Source organism: Pavona decussata, unplaced genomic scaffold, assembly GCF_977016875.1.
Source record: "Pavona decussata unplaced genomic scaffold, jaPavDecu1.1 SCAFFOLD_126, whole genome shotgun sequence".
Classification (NCBI taxonomy): domain Eukaryota; kingdom Metazoa; phylum Cnidaria; class Anthozoa; order Scleractinia; family Agariciidae; genus Pavona; species Pavona decussata.
The window spans coordinates 139,824-158,102 of NW_028145540.1; the positions used below are offsets into that span (position 1 = coordinate 139,824).

General features: G+C 39.7%; 2 protein-coding genes and 1 pseudogene across 2 annotated transcripts; all 3 read left to right on the forward strand.

The window, feature by feature from the left end:
* Window positions 1-1,658: 1,658 nt before the first annotated feature.
* On the forward strand, window positions 1,659-12,497 carry LOC146469210 (actin nucleation-promoting factor WAS-like). The gene is made up of 11 exons (XM_085123591.1): window positions 1,659-1,837; window positions 1,936-2,076; window positions 2,193-2,279; window positions 2,650-2,749; window positions 3,386-3,490; window positions 4,030-4,207; window positions 5,285-5,327; window positions 6,148-6,343; window positions 7,826-8,295; window positions 8,928-9,042; window positions 11,264-12,497. Exons 1-11 carry the CDS (start codon window positions 1,739-1,741, stop codon window positions 11,323-11,325), a joined length of 1,596 nt encoding a protein of 531 aa, XP_084979717.1. The 5' UTR covers window positions 1,659-1,738; the 3' UTR covers window positions 11,326-12,497.
* Window positions 12,498-13,451: 954 nt separating this feature from the next.
* Window positions 13,452-14,978, forward strand: LOC146469211 (chloride intracellular channel protein 5-like). Its single transcript, XM_085123584.1, has 2 exons — window positions 13,452-13,597; window positions 13,705-14,978. Exons 1-2 carry the CDS (start codon window positions 13,574-13,576, stop codon window positions 14,386-14,388), a joined length of 708 nt encoding a protein of 235 aa, XP_084979710.1. The 5' UTR covers window positions 13,452-13,573; the 3' UTR covers window positions 14,389-14,978.
* Window positions 14,979-16,465: 1,487 nt separating this feature from the next.
* Window positions 16,466-18,033, forward strand: LOC146469212 (BTB/POZ domain-containing protein 6 pseudogene; annotated as a pseudogene).
* Window positions 18,034-18,279: the final 246 nt, after the last annotated feature.

An 18,279-nucleotide genomic window follows, 5' to 3' on the forward strand; every position in this document is an offset into this window, starting at 1 on the left:
AGCCTAATGCTGGACTGATAAATTAATTACCTAAAAATATTACCCTAGCAGCTAAATTAGGCAAATCGGAACTAATTTATTTGATTTTTTCACATCTATTTATTCTTCTGACGAAACTTTGTGTAACATTTTGGATCAGATCACTGTAACAATTCCCATTTACCTACAGATCTAATTATAGTAATCTTTTCTGTCTGTAAACTGTCAGTAGTCTGGGGTAGCGTCAGTAAAAATTGAACATTTTTTACTTCTGAGTAATTATTTCCTCAGATAATACGCGAATATGTTGCATGGTCGCTTACCGGAAACTGAAAACAAAAGAATATGTCAAATTTCTGGCCTAAAAAGTGGTCGCGGTCCCTTAGAAATTTGAGTGGTGGTCGCTTACGAGAGAGCTCTTGAAACAGTATTTAACTGAGAAACAAAACGGTTGTTTACGAAGTGGTCGCTTACGGGAGGTGGTCGCTTACGAGAAGTGGTCGCTTTGAGAGAGTTGACTGTATTTTCTTTTTCTTCATTTTCTTTTGTTCATTGCTTGTAGTCAAGTGCTATGACGTGGACGAATTTCTGAATTTGGGCCCATCCGAAATCGGCTACCACATCCATTTGGTAGAACACTCGACTCGCGTTGGTGTTCTAGTAATTGCTGTGCTACACCGTGCTGACGAGAGCCAACCAGCTCGAAACAGCTGCCTCTCATGGTTGCCGCATTCTGTTGATTCTCGCCGGGTTTGGTTTCTATCATGTCGCTGTCGTGTTAAGTTTTCTACGCAGTCCGATCAGCCTTGCAGAAATTTGAGTCATTTATATTTTTGGCTGATTAGATCTTCTACAGATCCTGCGTATACCTGCAGCATTTTCTTTGTGCGGTTTTTGCTTCAAGTGTTACCGGCTCTGCCCACATCAAAGTTAGTCCGTTTACCAAGTCTGAGCCGTGAGTGAGGTTCTGTCGTTAGATTACAACCATGTGAAAGGCTTTCGGAAATCGGAAGAAATAGAGGTTTTGTATGGATTTGGGGGACGCCATGTCAGAATTAGAGGCCTTTTTTATGGAATTTGGGCGACCTTTGACGAATCACAGCCTGCCGGGTTACTACACAATTGTCTGGGCCCAGTTGTTTAAGGCCCGGTTTAGCTAATCCTGGATTAGCAAGAACTTTGGTTCGAGTTTAATTACACAACAATAAAGATTTTTCAAAACGATTTTTTACCCTCAGTTTTGACGTTGACTTCTCTTTTAATACACCACTACTGGCAGATCCAGAGATCCAGAACGGTCTTGTCTTTCACGTAAAAGAGAGCACTATTGATAGATCTGTCAACATCACACTCTTTGGTGAATTATACACGAAGATGACAAGGATTTTCGCAGTAGGCAATCCGTGTTTTCCCCGCGAAAAGACACTTTAGAAACCAAACTTCTCTTGCGAATTTGGCGTCCAGGTCCCATTTTAAGTAATCTAGCATATGTTAAAAAAAAGGTCATGATCCGAAAGATTCGATTTAGCCTCCAGGAATACCTCAACATTAGAATTTAAAAATAATTTTAACGAACGAGCAGAAAACCTCGGCCCTGGATATGTGATCACTGGAGCCCAGTCTCTTTATGGCCTTCGAATTGGGCGTAGCAGTGACGTCATCCGCGACTGAGGAACCGTTCGATTCCTCCATTGAACGAGAAATGCAGTAATTTAATTCAACTTACGTAAATGATAAAATCCTTGGCAAAAAAGAAATCATGTCAGCTCCAAAACCTGACAGCGTCAACAAGCCGTCTTCATGCCTCAAGCAGCACGAAAATGAAGAAATATTTAGTATGATTGGTCGCAAGTGTACGGTAAGTTCATAAAGGTTGTAGTGTGGTTCCATGTTTGATTTGCTAAAACTTGAGCTTTTTTTTGTACATAACCGTACTTATTCAAATGTGATTTTCAGACTCTAGCGACATCAGTAGCTCAGCTATACATTGCTCCGCCGGAATCTAGAAACAGATGGAAGAAGAAGTTAACAGGAGTTATTTGTTTCGTAAAAGACAGTACCAAACGTTCCTACTTCCTTCGAATGTACAGCCTTGTGGTAAGTTGAGCCTGACGCAATCCCTGCTAGCATGTATTACATTACGAACTATTTGAGCATTTAATGTTGCATTTGCTGTTTTGATTCACTGCACCCTTTTTTAATGTTATGTTTAGACCAGGTCATTGGAGTTTGAACAAGAGCTGTACAACCAATTCAAGTACAGTACCCCTCGGCCATACTTTCACACTTTTGCAGGCGATGTAAGTTGACTTTATTTTACTCTGTGTTGAGCCATTGGCTCTTGCAAGCAGAAAGCAGAAATCAGGCAGTCGAATGCTAGAAATTTACAAATATACAAAGCGTGTTCTTTTACGGTGACATGTATTTAGCTAATTTTAAGTTCCCTGATCATTTCTTATTTTAGAATTCATCTATCAATCATTTCCGGTAGTGCTTGTCCCCGAAAACCAACCCTCTGAACTTGAACATAACGCCCACAGTACAGTCAGAAAAGGTGGCTAGTTTCTTGCTACAGGACATCCATATACTGATGAATTGTTTTAAAAGGGATGTCACACAGCCCTTTTTCACCATTATGATAATTAACTGTAATTTGTTCTGTAATTTTAGACTTGCAATGCTGGTCTTAATTTTGCAAGCACTGAGGAGGCCCAGAACTTTGTAAATGAGATTAATGGCAAGTTAAATGCAAAGGAACAGAGGCGCCATGGTAAGGCCTAATTTTGTTAATTATTTGTTTGATAATTTATCTGTTTGTTTATTTATTCCTTGTGAGGCAAGGGCAACAGGTTGTAAGACAGGCTGGCGTCAGACTGACACAACTCATGTTTTTTCATTGAGGGCTCAACGTGTGTTTATTTATCAAGCAGTGAAAAATGTTTACTATTGGTGAAACACGAGCAAATTGTGGTGCAAATGAACCACAGGAGAATGCACAAGGGACAAGACAGATTCGCCAAGGGAAATTAAACAACGAAACTCAGCGTGAGCAGTGAAGAAGAAGGAGACATCAGGAAACCACAGAGCAAAGACTAAAAACAACATCACCTCGAATTAACTGTCCACCCAGCCCTAGCTTTGCAAGGTTTTGCGAGTCATGTATTTCTTGTTAGCTTTGCCCTGTAAGAGAAATCAACACTTGAAGTGTACGGAAATGTTAATTATCATTATAATTACTAATAATTTTTTTAATATTTCAATAACAGTTTTCAATGCAATCTTTGTTATGACCACATGAATCAGTTCCTTTGCTAATTTCTTTCTGCAAAGGAGTTACATGTGTTATGTCATGAATGTATTGTGACACGGGAAGTGTGTTGATTCTTTGAACTTTACTGTTTTGCAGATAGGAGATCAAAAGAAAATGCCTCCAGATCCAAACGGCCACCTCCCCCTCCAGCCGTAGGAGGCAACGTGGACATTAACAAGAGAGCATCTCTACAGAACAATGGTGAGAAGTCGTATCACTTTTGGGCTTTGTAGTTACGAGTAGCGTACATTAGCCAATAGAATATGTGTCCACTTTTATATTGTATCTGCTGTCAATTTGGACATCAACATAAAACAGATGCCTCTGGCTGCGACTTTCGGTCTGTTACCCACCCCACCCTTAACATGCAGCGAATGAATGAGGAGAAGTGGAAAGACACAAACACAGGGGACTGTGCCCCCCTTCTTATTTTGAACTTCTAAAGTGTCAGAACTTTTTTGCAATAGATCAGTGTTGAATCCTGAATTAAATTGCTAAACATCACTGCACCATGATGCAATCATCTGATCTGAGGCAGGGTGTTAAGCACAGCCAGCTTGATCTTACCAGTACTTGTTTAAAAACCTTGGTTTGCGGTCTGACCCCATGTTTGAACCCACGGTCCCCTGCTGAGCAGTCTCGTACTTTACTGAGCTAAATTATCAGGCACTACTAACATTTTCTATACAACCTTGAATCTTTCATGTACTCTAATAATGGGCTTGATGTGGCTTTTACAGATAACGTTAGCAATATGAGTCATTCTCCATCCCAAACCAGTCTTTCAGCTGTGGATGGCAGTATGCAGAGGAGAAAAAGCAAGGAACGGAAGGAAAGCAAGTCAAGTTCAAGCAACAACAAGAAGGGTGGTAAGCGGAGAATCACTAAAGATGACATTGGCAAACCTGAGAACTTCCAGTAAGTCAAAGTGCCTGTGAAACCTACAGTAATAAATTATCAGTACTTTTCTCTGGCCACCACTGTCTACCCTCTCCTCCCTCCCTATCATCCTTTGGTACTATTAACTGTAGGTGAAGGAAAAAAATGTTGTTAATTCTCTTCTCTAATTTGTGTACAATGTAAGTACTTAGAACTGCTTCTGTCAGCTGTGACTGATGTTGCAGCTACTGAACAACAGCAAGGCTGCTGCTTAACAAGAGCCCGGTAGCCTGGGGCATCCAAAAAAATGTTCTGTGCTCTTAAATTTTTTGTAGCAGCTCCTAGCACTTTACATATTGGGCAGCTAACCTAAAGGATATTGACGTTCAGGGCTCTGTGAAATTTTTCTTAGGTAACAGCCTTGAACAGTTCAGTTAATGTCAACATCATCTGCGAAAATTGAACTTTTGTTGCCTTTGACTTGCAACTGAGAGGTTTCATTAAGGACTGGCAAATTGACTCTCTTGAACACAACTTTGCCCAGTTGCCTTTAATGTCTCAACCAACTTTCTCTGTAAAATAACATATCCAAGCTTACTCTCTTGCCAGGTTCACTAAACTCTTACCTACCTGTTCAAAATCTTAATGAAATTCCTGGCAATCCATTCACTCTTTATTTATTTCTGTTTTTCATAAACCAGTGGTTTCATTAATACAGCCGTGGCTGCTGGCAGTGTATGGGTGAGCAGGGATAGAGCAGTTTGGAGAGCACCACCATCTTCCAATCCCACTATCCATGCACATTGTGCATTGAATGTTACATTGACTGATTTGCAAAGAGAAGGAAAATATCAAAATTTTTCCAGAGAAAAACAGCTGCCACTCTCACTGTTGAAGTTCAACATTTTCCCTCCCAGCTTTCCAAAATCCTCCATGCCTTTGAAGGTCTCACCCATGTGATTTTCAAGTTTCACAAAAATATTGTACCTTTTGATAGCAGTTGACACTCCACATGTACATGTACTTCTTTCAAAATGCTGATGTCAGTGTAACTCAGCGCAGCTGTTACAATAACTGTAATTATATTGTTCAGTGATATTTTGAATTCTTTTTTAGGCATGTTGGACATATTGGCTGGGACCCTAAAGGCGGTTTTGACGTAAGTGAATCAAGTAAAGGAACAATTCCCATGATGCACTTATTGATGTTGAGCACAAGGGTGGGGTTCCCTGTGCAGTGTGTTTTGGAAGAATGGTTTGACAAAAGTTCTCTTCTTAGGCCTGCTCCAAACATTGTGCTACTGCGGTGCCAAACTTAAATCAATTTGACCCGGCAGTGGCATGGCAGTAGCACGGCAGTGGTTCCAAACATCGAATTTAATTCAGTCGTGCCAAATTCTAAAATATAGAAATGCGTAGAATAAGCAAATTGACCCAAAATACATTAAAATAATTTATGAATTTAGTTCGGCACAGCAATAGCATGCCATTTGAAATCAAGTCGCACTACTGCCATTCAGCACGACAGTGCCTGCTATGCTGCTGCTATGCTAAATAGTCGTGCTGAACTTAATCCAGCCTGCGGAACTAAATGGTTTCAAATGTCATGCTACTGCCATGTTTAAGTCAAATTAAATTCTTGACTTTAGTTCAGTACAGCGGTAGCATGACGTTTGGAACAGGCCTTAGGTGCAACAAACTGCAACCACTAAATTGTGACATTTTGGGTAGTCGTTTACGGAAGGTTTGACTGTAATTGTTCTGAGGGCTTTTGGGGCACTGGCGGGGCGGGGGATATTTTCAGGGAGTGCTAGTTGTTTTTGGAGAAGTTTCATTGCATATGAATGACTGTCTGCTGTCAAAACTACGTGCTTGGAATGAGCCATTACTATGCATATTAGTAACTGAAGCATTACAAGTCTGGCACACTAACTACCAGCCTCCTTGGCAAACCTTAATATCAATTTTCCTTTGTTTCAGATTGACAATGTGCAAATGGATGGCAACTGGAAGAAACTGTTTGAACTGATTGGTGTATCAGAAGAAGAGAAGCAGACCAAAGAGACCATGGAATTTATTTATGACTTTGTGGAAAAGAGGGGTGGGATTGAGAATGTTACCAGGGAAATAGAGATGGAAAGGAAAGCTGCCCCGCCTCCTCCGTCTAGGGATATGGGTAAGTTACATGCTTCATTGTGCAGTGAAATGTTGAAGTGAAAGTATTTATGAAAATGTTGTTCATGTATATTTGAATCAAAATTGCATGCATAACTGCATTGGTCTGGCATTCATTAATTAGTAATTAGAAATTGTGGAAATACACTTGAAAGCCATTCAGTCACTACCAAGAATGGATGTTTTTGCAGTTGAACATGCAATCAAAAGGAAGAGTCAGTCATTTAAGAACAGATATAAATAAGGCGAAAAGGTTATTAAAATACAGAATAACCCAACTGCCTCTCTTCGAGTATGTCAATCCACTGATAACTGTACAGTTATGGCGGGTGACTAGCCTTCCAAAGAATGATTTCCTAAAGTCAAGTTTAGTTCAATGAAGGTGACACTTGAAAGAAATCAAAGTGGTCCTCAAATTGGAGGGAGTAATATTACTCTAGCAATAAGTTGTGTCCAAGGAAGAGAGAAGAGAAAAGGTGCATCAAAAATGTCAGAAAGTGAAAACAGTAGATTCAGAGGTTTCGTTTCATCATTGCAAACAAGAATTTAACTCAAACATAGTCGGAGGCCTCAACAAACCCATGGCTTCAAAAATTCAATTAGAATGGAAAATTGGCTGACAGTGGCTTACATATTTTATAATACATGTATTTTCACCTACAATCCAGCCATAGGCAGTTTCTAATAATTTGTCTAGATTTTATCTGAGATACATGTCTACTGTATGTAGATCTGAGAAGACAGTGTCCCATTCAACTTATTTGAAAACTTAATTTCAGACCCAGAGAAACGTTCAGGGGTCTTTCCATTTCATTGGACTATAAACAAACTGTACTCATTGCAAATGTTTTATTGAATTTGTCTGTTTTTAAAAGCTGTTGTTTCCCAAAATTTAAATTGTTGTCCTTTAGCCAGCTTCTGCTGAGCTGCTTAATTCTAGTCATTTCAATGATTAGGCTGCTTCAATTATTATAACTTATTGTGTTTGTTCAGTGATACAGACTTGTGAACAAGAAAATTGCATGTAAAAATATGTTGTCTTGCTTTAAGACAACTGCTATCCTCCTTTTTAGCACATAATTTTTTTTCTCTCTCTGCAGTCAAAAAAGATTGGTTGATGTTTCTTTTTAAAGGATGTTAACCTTTGAAACTCCACATGACATTGCATCAACAATGGTTGTCATTCTGGTTTTTTTTTATGTAGTTTATTGCTTTCTGGATTTTTTTTCAAACAAATTCTTTAGAAGGTTGAAGTTATCAATGGAAGAACAATTTAGTGATCAAGCCTTATTATTAGGTCAAGTGTGCGACATTATATACTGACTCCTTATACAAAGTGCTGAGGAGTTAAACTGAGTAGTGTAGCTACTAGTTGATTGAAGAGAGAAATGCTTGACCTGTTTTTACTGGATAACAAATAACTCTTGAAGTTTTAAACATTGAAGGTTTGAGTGACAATTAATTTTGTGAAATCGTCTTTCAGCACCTCCACCTCCTTCAAGAGGTCAGTCTAGAGGTCCCCCACCACCCCCTCCCCCCTCACGAGGTGCTCCACCACCACCCCCAAGCAGGATAGGAGCAGCTCCCCCACCACCACCCCCATCTCGTGGTGGGCCTCCACCCCCTCCTCCCTCCCGAGGAGGATTGCCTCCTCCCCCACCCATGTCTAGAGCACCCCCTCCTCCCCCAATGGGAGCTCCTCCACCACCTGCTCCACCCCCTCCTCCCCCAATGGGTGGAGTACCCCCACCTCCTCCACCCATGGGAGGTGGTGGTCCCCCTCCACCTCCTCCCATCTCTAGTGGTATGGGTGGTGGCCGTGGTGATCTGCTGAGTCAGATCCATCAGGGGACTGCGCTGAAAAAGGTGACACCCAGTGAAAGGAAGAGTAGCAGCTCTGATGGCAGGAGTGGGCTATTGAGTGACATTAGGACTGGAGTACAGCTCAAGCGGGTATGTGCACTAAATATTTAACTTTCATCATATGACACCTCCAGGAACCCGTCTTGCATCAGCTTCGCATAACAGAGGGAGAGACAACATCAAGGCATTCAACTTGTGTAGCATGCTTCTCACATCATGCATAAAAATTGTTTACAACTTAAAATCATTTGACTATAAAAATTTGCAATAAAACATTCCTTAAAATCATTTTGAAATTTAAAGAATGGCTAAAAAAACGTTTCAATGCTACATGTACATGTAGCTTAACTTCACTATCAAGTCAAAAAATGCATATATTTAAATCTATAAATATGGAAAAGAACGATAGGTCATCAAAAAGTTGTAACATAAGGTTTTGTAGTCAAATGTATTTCTAAGTCACTTCACAACTGAAATCATTCAATATTTTCTATGGCCTACAATAATAATAAGTCATTTGATCATTTACATTTACTGCTTACACTGGACAGCTCTGATCTTTGTTGGAACCTTTTTACAAAAAAGAGGGATTTGTTATTACAGAAGCTCCAATGTTACTAAATAAAATATAAGTTTAAATGGCCAATAATTTTTGTTTTAAGGTTACACTGTACAATGCATTCTGATTATGAGCTTACAGAGTTCTGCATACTCCTTGATAGGTGTCAGATACAGTTGATGCAAGGCCCAAACCTCCCTCTGGGGGTGACGGTGGGGGTATCTTGGGCGCTCTTCAATTGGCATTGGAGAATATCAAGAAAGACACCCAGTCGTCAGGTACGTGTTACATCAATATTATTGGAGTATATAATTTATCGTATTTCTGGCTATAGTAAGCATACTTGTTTCTAGTCTGGAGTCTCCTTTTGAGTTCGTAAAACATGCTATCAATAGAAGCCCAAATATTAAACAATTATCCCAGAAATCGCGTGGAATATCGCCTGATACTCAGCGGATATTCCGCGTGATTGAGCGGGATAATTGTTTTATTATTCAACACATTGATACCAAAGGACAGCTTGATTGTAGAAAAGCTTAAGACGATCTTTATTTTGCCATTTTTCTCCCCAACACACAAAATTACGTATATCGCAGGATATCTGTTGACTACGGACGATGAACGTTTGGGCAGTGTTACATTGTGCTGAAAAATAAAACAAAATATACTAGCAAAGTACAACTCACAGTGTACCAATAAAGTAAAAAGAAATATACAGTTTAAAGCTGAAAGGATTATAAGACTATACACTATAAACTTTTATTAAAAACTAAACAGCCAAACTTGGACAATTCATGTTGACTTACATTATGCAGCTGATGATACATGCACACACCACTGACCAATTGAAGGGCTGGGAGCATAACCAACCTATGTCGAATTTCGACCCGTTTTTCGATGTAGCTCGGATTTGTCCAAACTTTTGCATGTGATCTGCAATTCGATTGAAAACCATTGTCCAGTATTTTTTCACGCCGCTTTGTGTTTCGTATTAATGCCAGTGAGAAATTTTACTATCTTGTAAAGATATATCGTTAACATTATAGACACTGGATGACCAAAAGGACAATGCACTGAGGATAAAATACTTGTATTCAATATACACTCGTTGTCTTTGAAACACGGCACACGAAAGCGGTGTTTTTCGCGGGAGCAACGAAAAGAATGCTGTCACGCTTTTATTTGATTCTGTTACAAACTACTACGTACGTGACAGGAATGTCCGAAATGTAAACAGTTACATTCTCCAAGAGAAAATGTGTCTATTTCCTGGCGTAAAATCCAGCTTTGTCCCGTTTGTCGACATATCACTCTTGATAACGCAAAATACTAGCATTCTACACGATGAATAGGAAGACATGTAGCCATTTCAACGATTAACAACGATCAACGGCAGTTCTATTAAAAGGTAAAGACTATCTATTCTTTTCACAAGCAGTCGGTGTTAACCGTTGAAAATCTATGTTAATCGTACTTTTATTGAATCATTGCCTTGAAATTGTCAAGTTAATCGTTACATACCGAATTTCAAGCCTGGCAAACCACAACTAAGGCTTGCAAAACACCTTGGACATGGCGGGATTTGTCTCTGATGCTCCCGCGGGATTTGATAATCGAATTGAAAAATTCGCCACGGCACAGTCATCACTACCAAGGAGGGATTCTTTGGACAACATTTCCACCAGTTCCTGTGAACTACATTCGTCAATTTCATAACTTTTCAAAAGATCCATAGATGTCGTGCGTTTACAAACTTCACCAAACAAAAGCGAAACCAACTAGCCAGTACGATACGCAAGTTGTTTATCCCGACTGCCTCGATCTATTTTGGGCTTGTTACAACCTGCAAAAGTTACTTAAAAGTTACCTCAAACGTTACTTATAGCAACAACAACTGGTGCGACTAAACACGGCTCGTGGACAGTGGAAACTTTTAGCCTACCGATAATTTGGAAAACGAGTCTGACGTGGACAAAACCTATAAAAAAATTTGCCTTCCAAGCGCGTTAACTTGTAGACAAGCAAACTACCAAATCCCCCTCCCCCTTCCCCTGACTCAATGTTGTCTTTTGGGTCACAAACAGTTTCCTGGCAAGCATCGCTTTCCACATCAACATTGCATAAGGGGGAGGGGGGGAAGGGAGAAGTAACTGTGGTAGAATTATGAAGGGAGAAACAGTAAGTGAGTGGTTTTTTGGCTGTCTGTGTTCGGTTGTCATTGCTTAGGGGGAGGGCGTGGGAGGGAGAAGAAAGCAAGTGGTTTTTGTTCTGTTCGTGTTTGGTTTTCTCAAGGAGTTTTGTCCACGATTGTAAAACCGCGAAATGTTTTCCAAACCAGGGAGAGCCAAAATTCGGACAAATCCGTGTGAAATCGAAAGACGCGCTAAAATTCGACATAAGTCGGTTATGCTCTCAGACCTTCAATTAAACTGCTCACTGAATTTTCTGCTTGTGTCATTCGATTTTTTTTTATTGCTTGATAATGTTTTAACATTTCAGATAGTGAAAGTGGTGAAAGTGGATCTGAGTTTGAGGATGACGACGAAGAGTGGATGGACTAAGTTAAGACCCTGTGGCATGAACCAGTGGGCATTGATGCACACAGTAATCAAATGTAGTTTTAATCACTTTATCAAATAAAATCAAAATATATGTTTCATATATTTACATTTATATAATCACTTGATGCAGGATAAGAGAACCTAAGTGTAATTTGTGAAATATGGTAGGTGTTACATGTTGTGATCTTTTGAGATTACACAAGTCTTGTGCCACGAGCACCATAAATATTCACAAATTGCACTCGTGTTAGTTGGGTTATTATCTTCAATGTTTAATTGAAATTAAGTGCTATTAATTACTGAGCTAGAGTTTCCAGGCTCATGAATTATAATTGTTGATTTTCAAAGCTGCCAAAAACATTTCAATCTTGCAATGAGTGGTCAGTAAGCGCACGTTAGATATCGTAAACAACAAATGTAAACAAGAGATAAATAACAGATAGAAAAAAAATATATTAAGTAATATCAATGATTCGCTTAAAAAATTGAAGATTTGGCTGTTAGGAGATGGTTGTGCAAATTTCCAATGTCACAAGTTTGACAGACATTTGTACGACAGCTCTGTCTACATCTAAGATCTGCCTTTATTTTTTCTTAGCCATAGCGCTTAATGTTGTTGCTAAGGTTATATACCGACCCCAGGTTTGAAACGTACATTAAATTCTCATACTCTTAACCAATCAATATCAAGTAATTTTGTTGAGTGCACTGGAAATGATTTAAACTTTGGGCATTTTTGAGTGCTTCGATGTTTTAAAAGTTGCATATCATTTGCTTACTGAGTATGGTAGAAGTAGCTGCGACGTAAAATGGACGTGTTCTGTTAATGTTAAACACCGAGAATATCGAAGGCCTATACAATAGATACCTTTTGCTTCGGAGAAGAAATGTTAGATATTCCTCCAGAATATATTTTTCTTTCTGGAAACTGTCGTTTATTTGTACTTGTAAAGGTCTCTGTTCGTTTCTTCCCCGTTTCTCAAAGCAAGATGGTGTTGTATTTAATAGCGTCTTCTTGTCTGTAATCAGTAGATGTAGACATAATAATACACAGTATTTTACTATAAAATACGTGAACTGCTTCAGGCATAATAGCTAAAAAGTTTGTGTAAATGAGATTTGCTAGAATGAATTAAACAATTTGTTTTGTAATAAACGCGAAGATAAAGGTGCACACTTTGGACTCTGCAATTGTTCACCATATTAGCTGTAAATAATAAGATGCAAGTGTCAAATCAGCTACTACGCCAACCTCATTCCCAGCGTCTTTTCACTTCCTCTCCAGGGATTAAGAGAGAGGTTCCTGCGAATGAGGTGGCTGCTTAGCATCTGATCTTTCAGAATAACATTTTAAAAACAATTCTTACAGTTTAAATCGGATGTTCACTTGCGTGCAACTTTACAAACTGCCACAGCAACATTGGTATTTTGATTTACATTTTTGCCAGAGCATTTTGGGCAGCCACCTTCGCATCAGGCTCTATATGCGACTATTAATTCCCCTGTAGATTACTCTGTAAATTAAAAATTTGGCTTGAACGAAACTGTCGAAAGGATATTTCATAATACAAAGAAATGACAAAAAGTTCTCCCCGTTAGGGAAATGGAAAGGTGAGCTGTTATAAAAGAATTGTTTTGGACTGAAAAAGTTTTGCGACAAGTTTGTTTGTCAATATTCTTCATAAAATTAAAATCTTTGCTAGCATTTGTTCACCAATCCCAGTTGTTCAAAAAGCTGATAACTTTATCCAGCGGATAAGTTGCTATCCATCGTATAAAATGTATTAGTTGGAGTACATTTCATCTGCTGGATAGAGATTTATTCACTGGATAGAGTTATCCGTTCTTTGAGCAACCACTCATTGACATAAATCGTAGCAATATACAGGATGTTTATCATATGAAGTAGCTCCAACGAGTCTCCTGTAGCTCAGTGGTAGAGCACCCGAACTAGTAATCGGAAGTTGTAAGTGAAATTTGTCCCTGTATTAAGGGTAAAAGACGCCATCTTTTTCTGTAAGGTGGATTGTATTTGGCCGAGGGTGGCCTGAGATCCACTATGGACTCGACATCGAGAAGTTTCGCGCTCTTTGTTGCTGACCGCGGGGGACTTGGAAACGGCTTTCTTTTTGTTTATTACTGGGTTGGCAATAGGGTTTTAGCTGTATAGTAATTACAGCTCAAAAGATTTGGGTCTTCCGTCTAGCTTTTGACTTTATCTTCATAAAGACTCGGAGAAAGTGTAAAAATGGATGTGACTCTTTTTGTAAAGGTAAGTTTCTATCATTTTACGTTTATATTTTCTTGCCATGAGAATTGGACATTTATGCAAGGTGAAAAACCGGCTTTATTTTCTAAAGCGTTACTTTTTGTATGTAGGGCTCCAACGACCATTTCAAAGTTCACAGAGAACTGGGTGACTGCCCTTCCAGTCAACGAATCGTGATGATATTACACCTGAAGGGAGTGCAGTTTCATCAAGAATTCGTGGATCTCAATAAAAAAGACCCGAAAAAGTGGGACGAATTCGTGCGAAGGTCGCAAGGAAGGTTAAAGCTCCCCGTTCTTGTCCACGGCGACCTAGAACCGATGGAAGATTCCGACGCCATCGAAAAATATCTGGAGGAAACTTTCCCGGAACCGAATTTGCAAAGCTCGAGCTCGCAAGCAGACCTGGCCGGTCGAGATTTGTATTCGAAATTCGCGTTGTTTATGCGAAACAGCGTTGCCGAAAACGATGCCAAACTTCGCGGCGCCTTGAACAAGGAGCTGGGAAGACTCAACGAGTTTTTGAAAGGGAGTCACGGTGCTTACCTTGACGGGGACGAATTGAGGCAGCCAGACTGCAACCTGCTCCCCAAACTAATGCATGTGAAGGAAGCTGGCGAACTGAAGGAATTTACAATTCCCCAAGATTATGAAGCTGTGTTGAAATATCTGAAAGAAGCGACTAAACAGCGGGCTTTTAGAGACACTTTCACTGAACCAGTGAAAAAAGACATAAAATTGGGATGGATGAAGAAAATGGGAAATTCAGTGGGCCCTATTCAGTCACGCAAATAAACGTATCATCTATCATTGCAAGTGGGTTGTTTTCTCGGAATATTTTAATTTTGTCTTTCGAGTTCCAGTCTAATTTCTAAAAATTAATTTCTTTTCGTTTTATGGCAAGCTTTAGAAATTACTGAATTCGTTTTGCGGACGCGATTCTCGAATGGTTGTCATGTTAGGAGGTCTCAAGCCAGAAACAGTTCACACTTAGAATGTACTTGTGAAAATGGAAGACCCGCATGTGCAAATTGACAAGGGAAGTCTCTCTAGTTTTTTAGTTTTTAGCAAGTGGTAGCTAAGATTATTCATAAGTTATAGTCGTTTTTTACGTTGATTGCCGAGTGAAATGGAACACTATATCACTGATAGAAGCTAGAATATTCGGCACTGAGCCGTACTCTTGTTCACAATTTTAAACCGCGTTAAATAATTTAGCGCCGTGGGTCTCTACTGGAAGCCTATCTGATCCTCCATCAGTAAAAATCACGGGATTTCTATACTTTCAGTTGCTCGGTCTTTAGAGAACGAATAATAAGCTTTAGTATAAAGGAAGTTTACATACAAAGGCATTAGAAAAATAAGGAAAATAAAAAAACCTATTCAAATAATTCATTAGTATCAGACGTTTCTGTCAAAATCAAAATTATGCAAATGAAATGTGGTTTCAGTTTGTTGATTTGCATCTCGCGACACTGTGATCAAAACACCAGCGAGTATGCGATATGGCCCCGTAATTAAGGGATATAGATGACAATATTTGTGACATAATTTCTATGTTTCGCGAAGTTTTTGACAGTAAAGGTGAACTTGTCCAATTAATACGATGAAAATGTTTGATTGTCTGACATGTTTTGGGGGTTTAATTATATTCGCACACAAACGTTCTTGCCGTATACAGAGCCTTATAAGGGAAAATGTTGAGGGCGAAGCTTGCATTAACCATAAGTTAAGGACTCCAACAAACAGCTTCACAAAACGTGATTAAAATTTCACTTTCACGAAACAAATACTATTCGATTTTATGAGCTTAATTCTTTGTTGAAACGTGGCTAGCAAAATGGTGAAGGTTTCAGAAAAACTCTTATTTAATAACGGAGATTAATTAATTCAATACCAAAGCCTCTTTGTTGTCGTCCATCGCATCAGTGCCGATTTGTTTTACTTTTTGCAAACCACATCGTTTCTTCGTTTCTAAAAACAGTGTGGTTTACTCAGGCTAGAGGTTTTCTTCTTTTCTTCAAACAAAATTGAGCCGTGAAGCGGCGAAAAGGGTTTGTTACCGCCGCCTCGGGGCTCAATTCTGTTTGAGAAAAAGAAAAAAACCTCTAGGACCAGAGTTAAATATATCTTTGGCACGGAAAACAGGAAGCAAGACCCAAAAGTATTAAGTGACAACTTCTGCACCTGAGTATTAAAGTGAAAAATAATTGTGTCATCTTTACAGCTGTTACTTAAGCTAATTTTAATCATCAAATCCAGTTTCAGATCGTGTGAAAATTCTCGTTTCCTCCCTGAGTGGTTAAAAATTGCGTGGAAAAATGAATCGAGAGCTAGAAAGAGCTACACTCAATTAAAACCTTAGTGAAAACGAAGTAAATACAATTCAGTATCTAATACAGTAGCTTAAACGCAATTGAAATTTGTAGAGGATTACATTGCGCATGCTCAACTTCATACAACAAGAACTCTTCAAGGAGATGTTTGAGTTCGTCGTCTTCATATGGAACACAAAGCGTTTTTTTTTTTATACGTACTTAAAGTGTAATTTGATGTGCATTAACCTCGCAACGACAGTTTCTTTTAACCTTGTCAGGTTTTTTTTATTTTGACGTTCACTCAAGCCAACCTTTTTTTTTTTTTTCAATAGTTTTCCTCTTTCCGTTGCTGTGTGATCGATGCGCCTTCGCGTTAAGCACGAGGTTGACACGCTGTTTCCACATGTCGTTTACTTGAGCCTCGTTTCTCCCTTTCATGACAATTTTGTTCTGGCTACGTTGCGCACAATACGGGGACCTGCTAAAACAGTTGTAACTTGTTTTTATTTTAAATTTAAATGCAGTGGGCCTGACTCCCCCGTTTTTCGCTCTGATTGGTTGAAAGGAACTTGACTGGTTTGGATAAATACTGGTGGCTTTCCAAATATAAACAGGTGGAGCAAGTCTTGATACAAACAGATATCTGCCTGTATTGGAGGGAAATATGGCGGGATATACACATTCGAGTCAACACGAGGAGGACACATGGCAAACAGAAAAGAGAAATATCAGAGAGCGAAGTCGATATATGTTCAATAATGAACTGATGAGCGATGTGCATTTTGTTGTAGGCAAGTCGGAGAAATTGAGGATCCCTGCCCATAAATACGCTATGGCAATCAGCAGCCCTGTGTTTTACGCCATGTTTTACGGGAGAATGGCCGAGCAGGGAAACGAAATAAAAATCGGCGACTGCGAGGCAAGCAGCTTCTTGGAACTCTTGAGGTATATATACTACGATGAAGCGAAAATTGATCCGGGGAACGTTTTTGAGATCCTTTACTTGGCAAAGAAATACATCCTCCCATTTTTGGCGAAGAAATGCGTGGATTTCTTAGAGGAGAACATTGATTATCAAAATGCATTCACGTTACTCGCTCAAGCACGCTACTTTTGCGAGCCCAAACTAGAAGAAAAGTGCTGGGAGATCATTGACAGAGAAACGGCCAGGGTTCTGTCTTCAGAGTCCTTTACTGAAATCGATCACGAGACATTACTAGCTGTACTGACACGTGACACACTTACCGTGCTCGAGGCAGAGCTCTTCAAAGCCGTGAAGCGCTGGGCCGAGGCAGAGTGCAATCGGAAAATTCTTCCACCAACACCAGAGAACAAACGGAGCGTGCTCTCAAGCGCGCTTTATTTTATTCGGTTCCCTGTCATGACCCTCAAAGAGTTCTCAGACGACGCAGCCCAGTCAGGAATTCTCACCTCGGAGGAAACAATCAACATATTTTTATATTTCGGGTCCAAAGACGAATCCAAAGTGAAGAGCTTTCTGACCCATTCTCGCCCTGGGGCCCATAGAATGTACCGGTGCACTCGTTTCCCCAGCTATGGACGGGATTGGCTGTGCGAGGGAACAAATGTGGACAGCATTAAGTTCACCGTTGATCGCGAAATCACGGTTCTCGGAGTGGGACTTTACGGGATCAGCAACGTAGAAGAAAGCTCGAGGTCCTTCAGTGTGGATGTGGAGCTTCTAGACTCGCATAATGATGTCATGTGCACTTATGAAGGAACCTTCTTCGCTGATGTGAGCAAGCGCGTACATGACATACTGTTTGATGAGCCCGTGATCGTAAGGAGTCATCGGCCATACATCATACGGGTTCTTCTCAAGGGACCGGCTACGCTGGGGGGTACTGACGGGATGAGAGATGTCATTACTGAAGGTGTCAGGTTTAAATTTGATGTGGACGAGGCCAGCTTCAATGGAACGACGACCGCGGATGGACAAATTCCAGACATTGTGTTCAAAATCTAGCGTAAAGATTTGTGACAGTATGAAAGAGACTGACTCAAATGTATAGAACATCGGTTAAAGCTGTTGTAATCGATTAGAACGAATTTGACAATTTTCCAACTAAACATGTACAAGAGTAATGGCTCGATAACTACCATTAACCCTTTAACCCCTAATATCAAATGACAAATTCTCCTATCTTGTCCCCATACTTTTCTTATAAAAGTACTGGGGAGAAGCTACTAAAATATCAAGAAAATTCACCTTGGGTGATCATATCCTTAATTCTCATGACCGCATGGGTTGAACTGAAGTATCCGACGATATTACAGGGAGAAATTTGATGCTGATCACTGTTAGGGCTTATAGGGTTAAAGAATGCCCCACGTAAAAAATTCAATC

Excerpts from the sequence above, each read along its gene's own strand:
- LOC146469210 (XM_085123591.1), top strand. The coding sequence starts at position 1,739 with ATGTCAGCTCCAAAACCTGACAGCGTCAACAAGCCGTCTTCATGCCTC. Across the intron at positions 6,344-7,825 it reads TCCTCCGTCTAGGGATATGG|CACCTCCACCTCCTTCAAGA; the intron begins GTAAGTTACATG and ends ATCGTCTTTCAG. Across the intron at positions 9,043-11,263 it reads GAAAGACACCCAGTCGTCAG|ATAGTGAAAGTGGTGAAAGT; the intron begins GTACGTGTTACA and ends TTAACATTTCAG.
- LOC146469211 (XM_085123584.1), top strand. The coding sequence starts at position 13,574 with ATGGATGTGACTCTTTTTGTAAAG. Across the intron at positions 13,598-13,704 it reads ATGTGACTCTTTTTGTAAAG|GGCTCCAACGACCATTTCAA; the intron begins GTAAGTTTCTAT and ends TTTTGTATGTAG.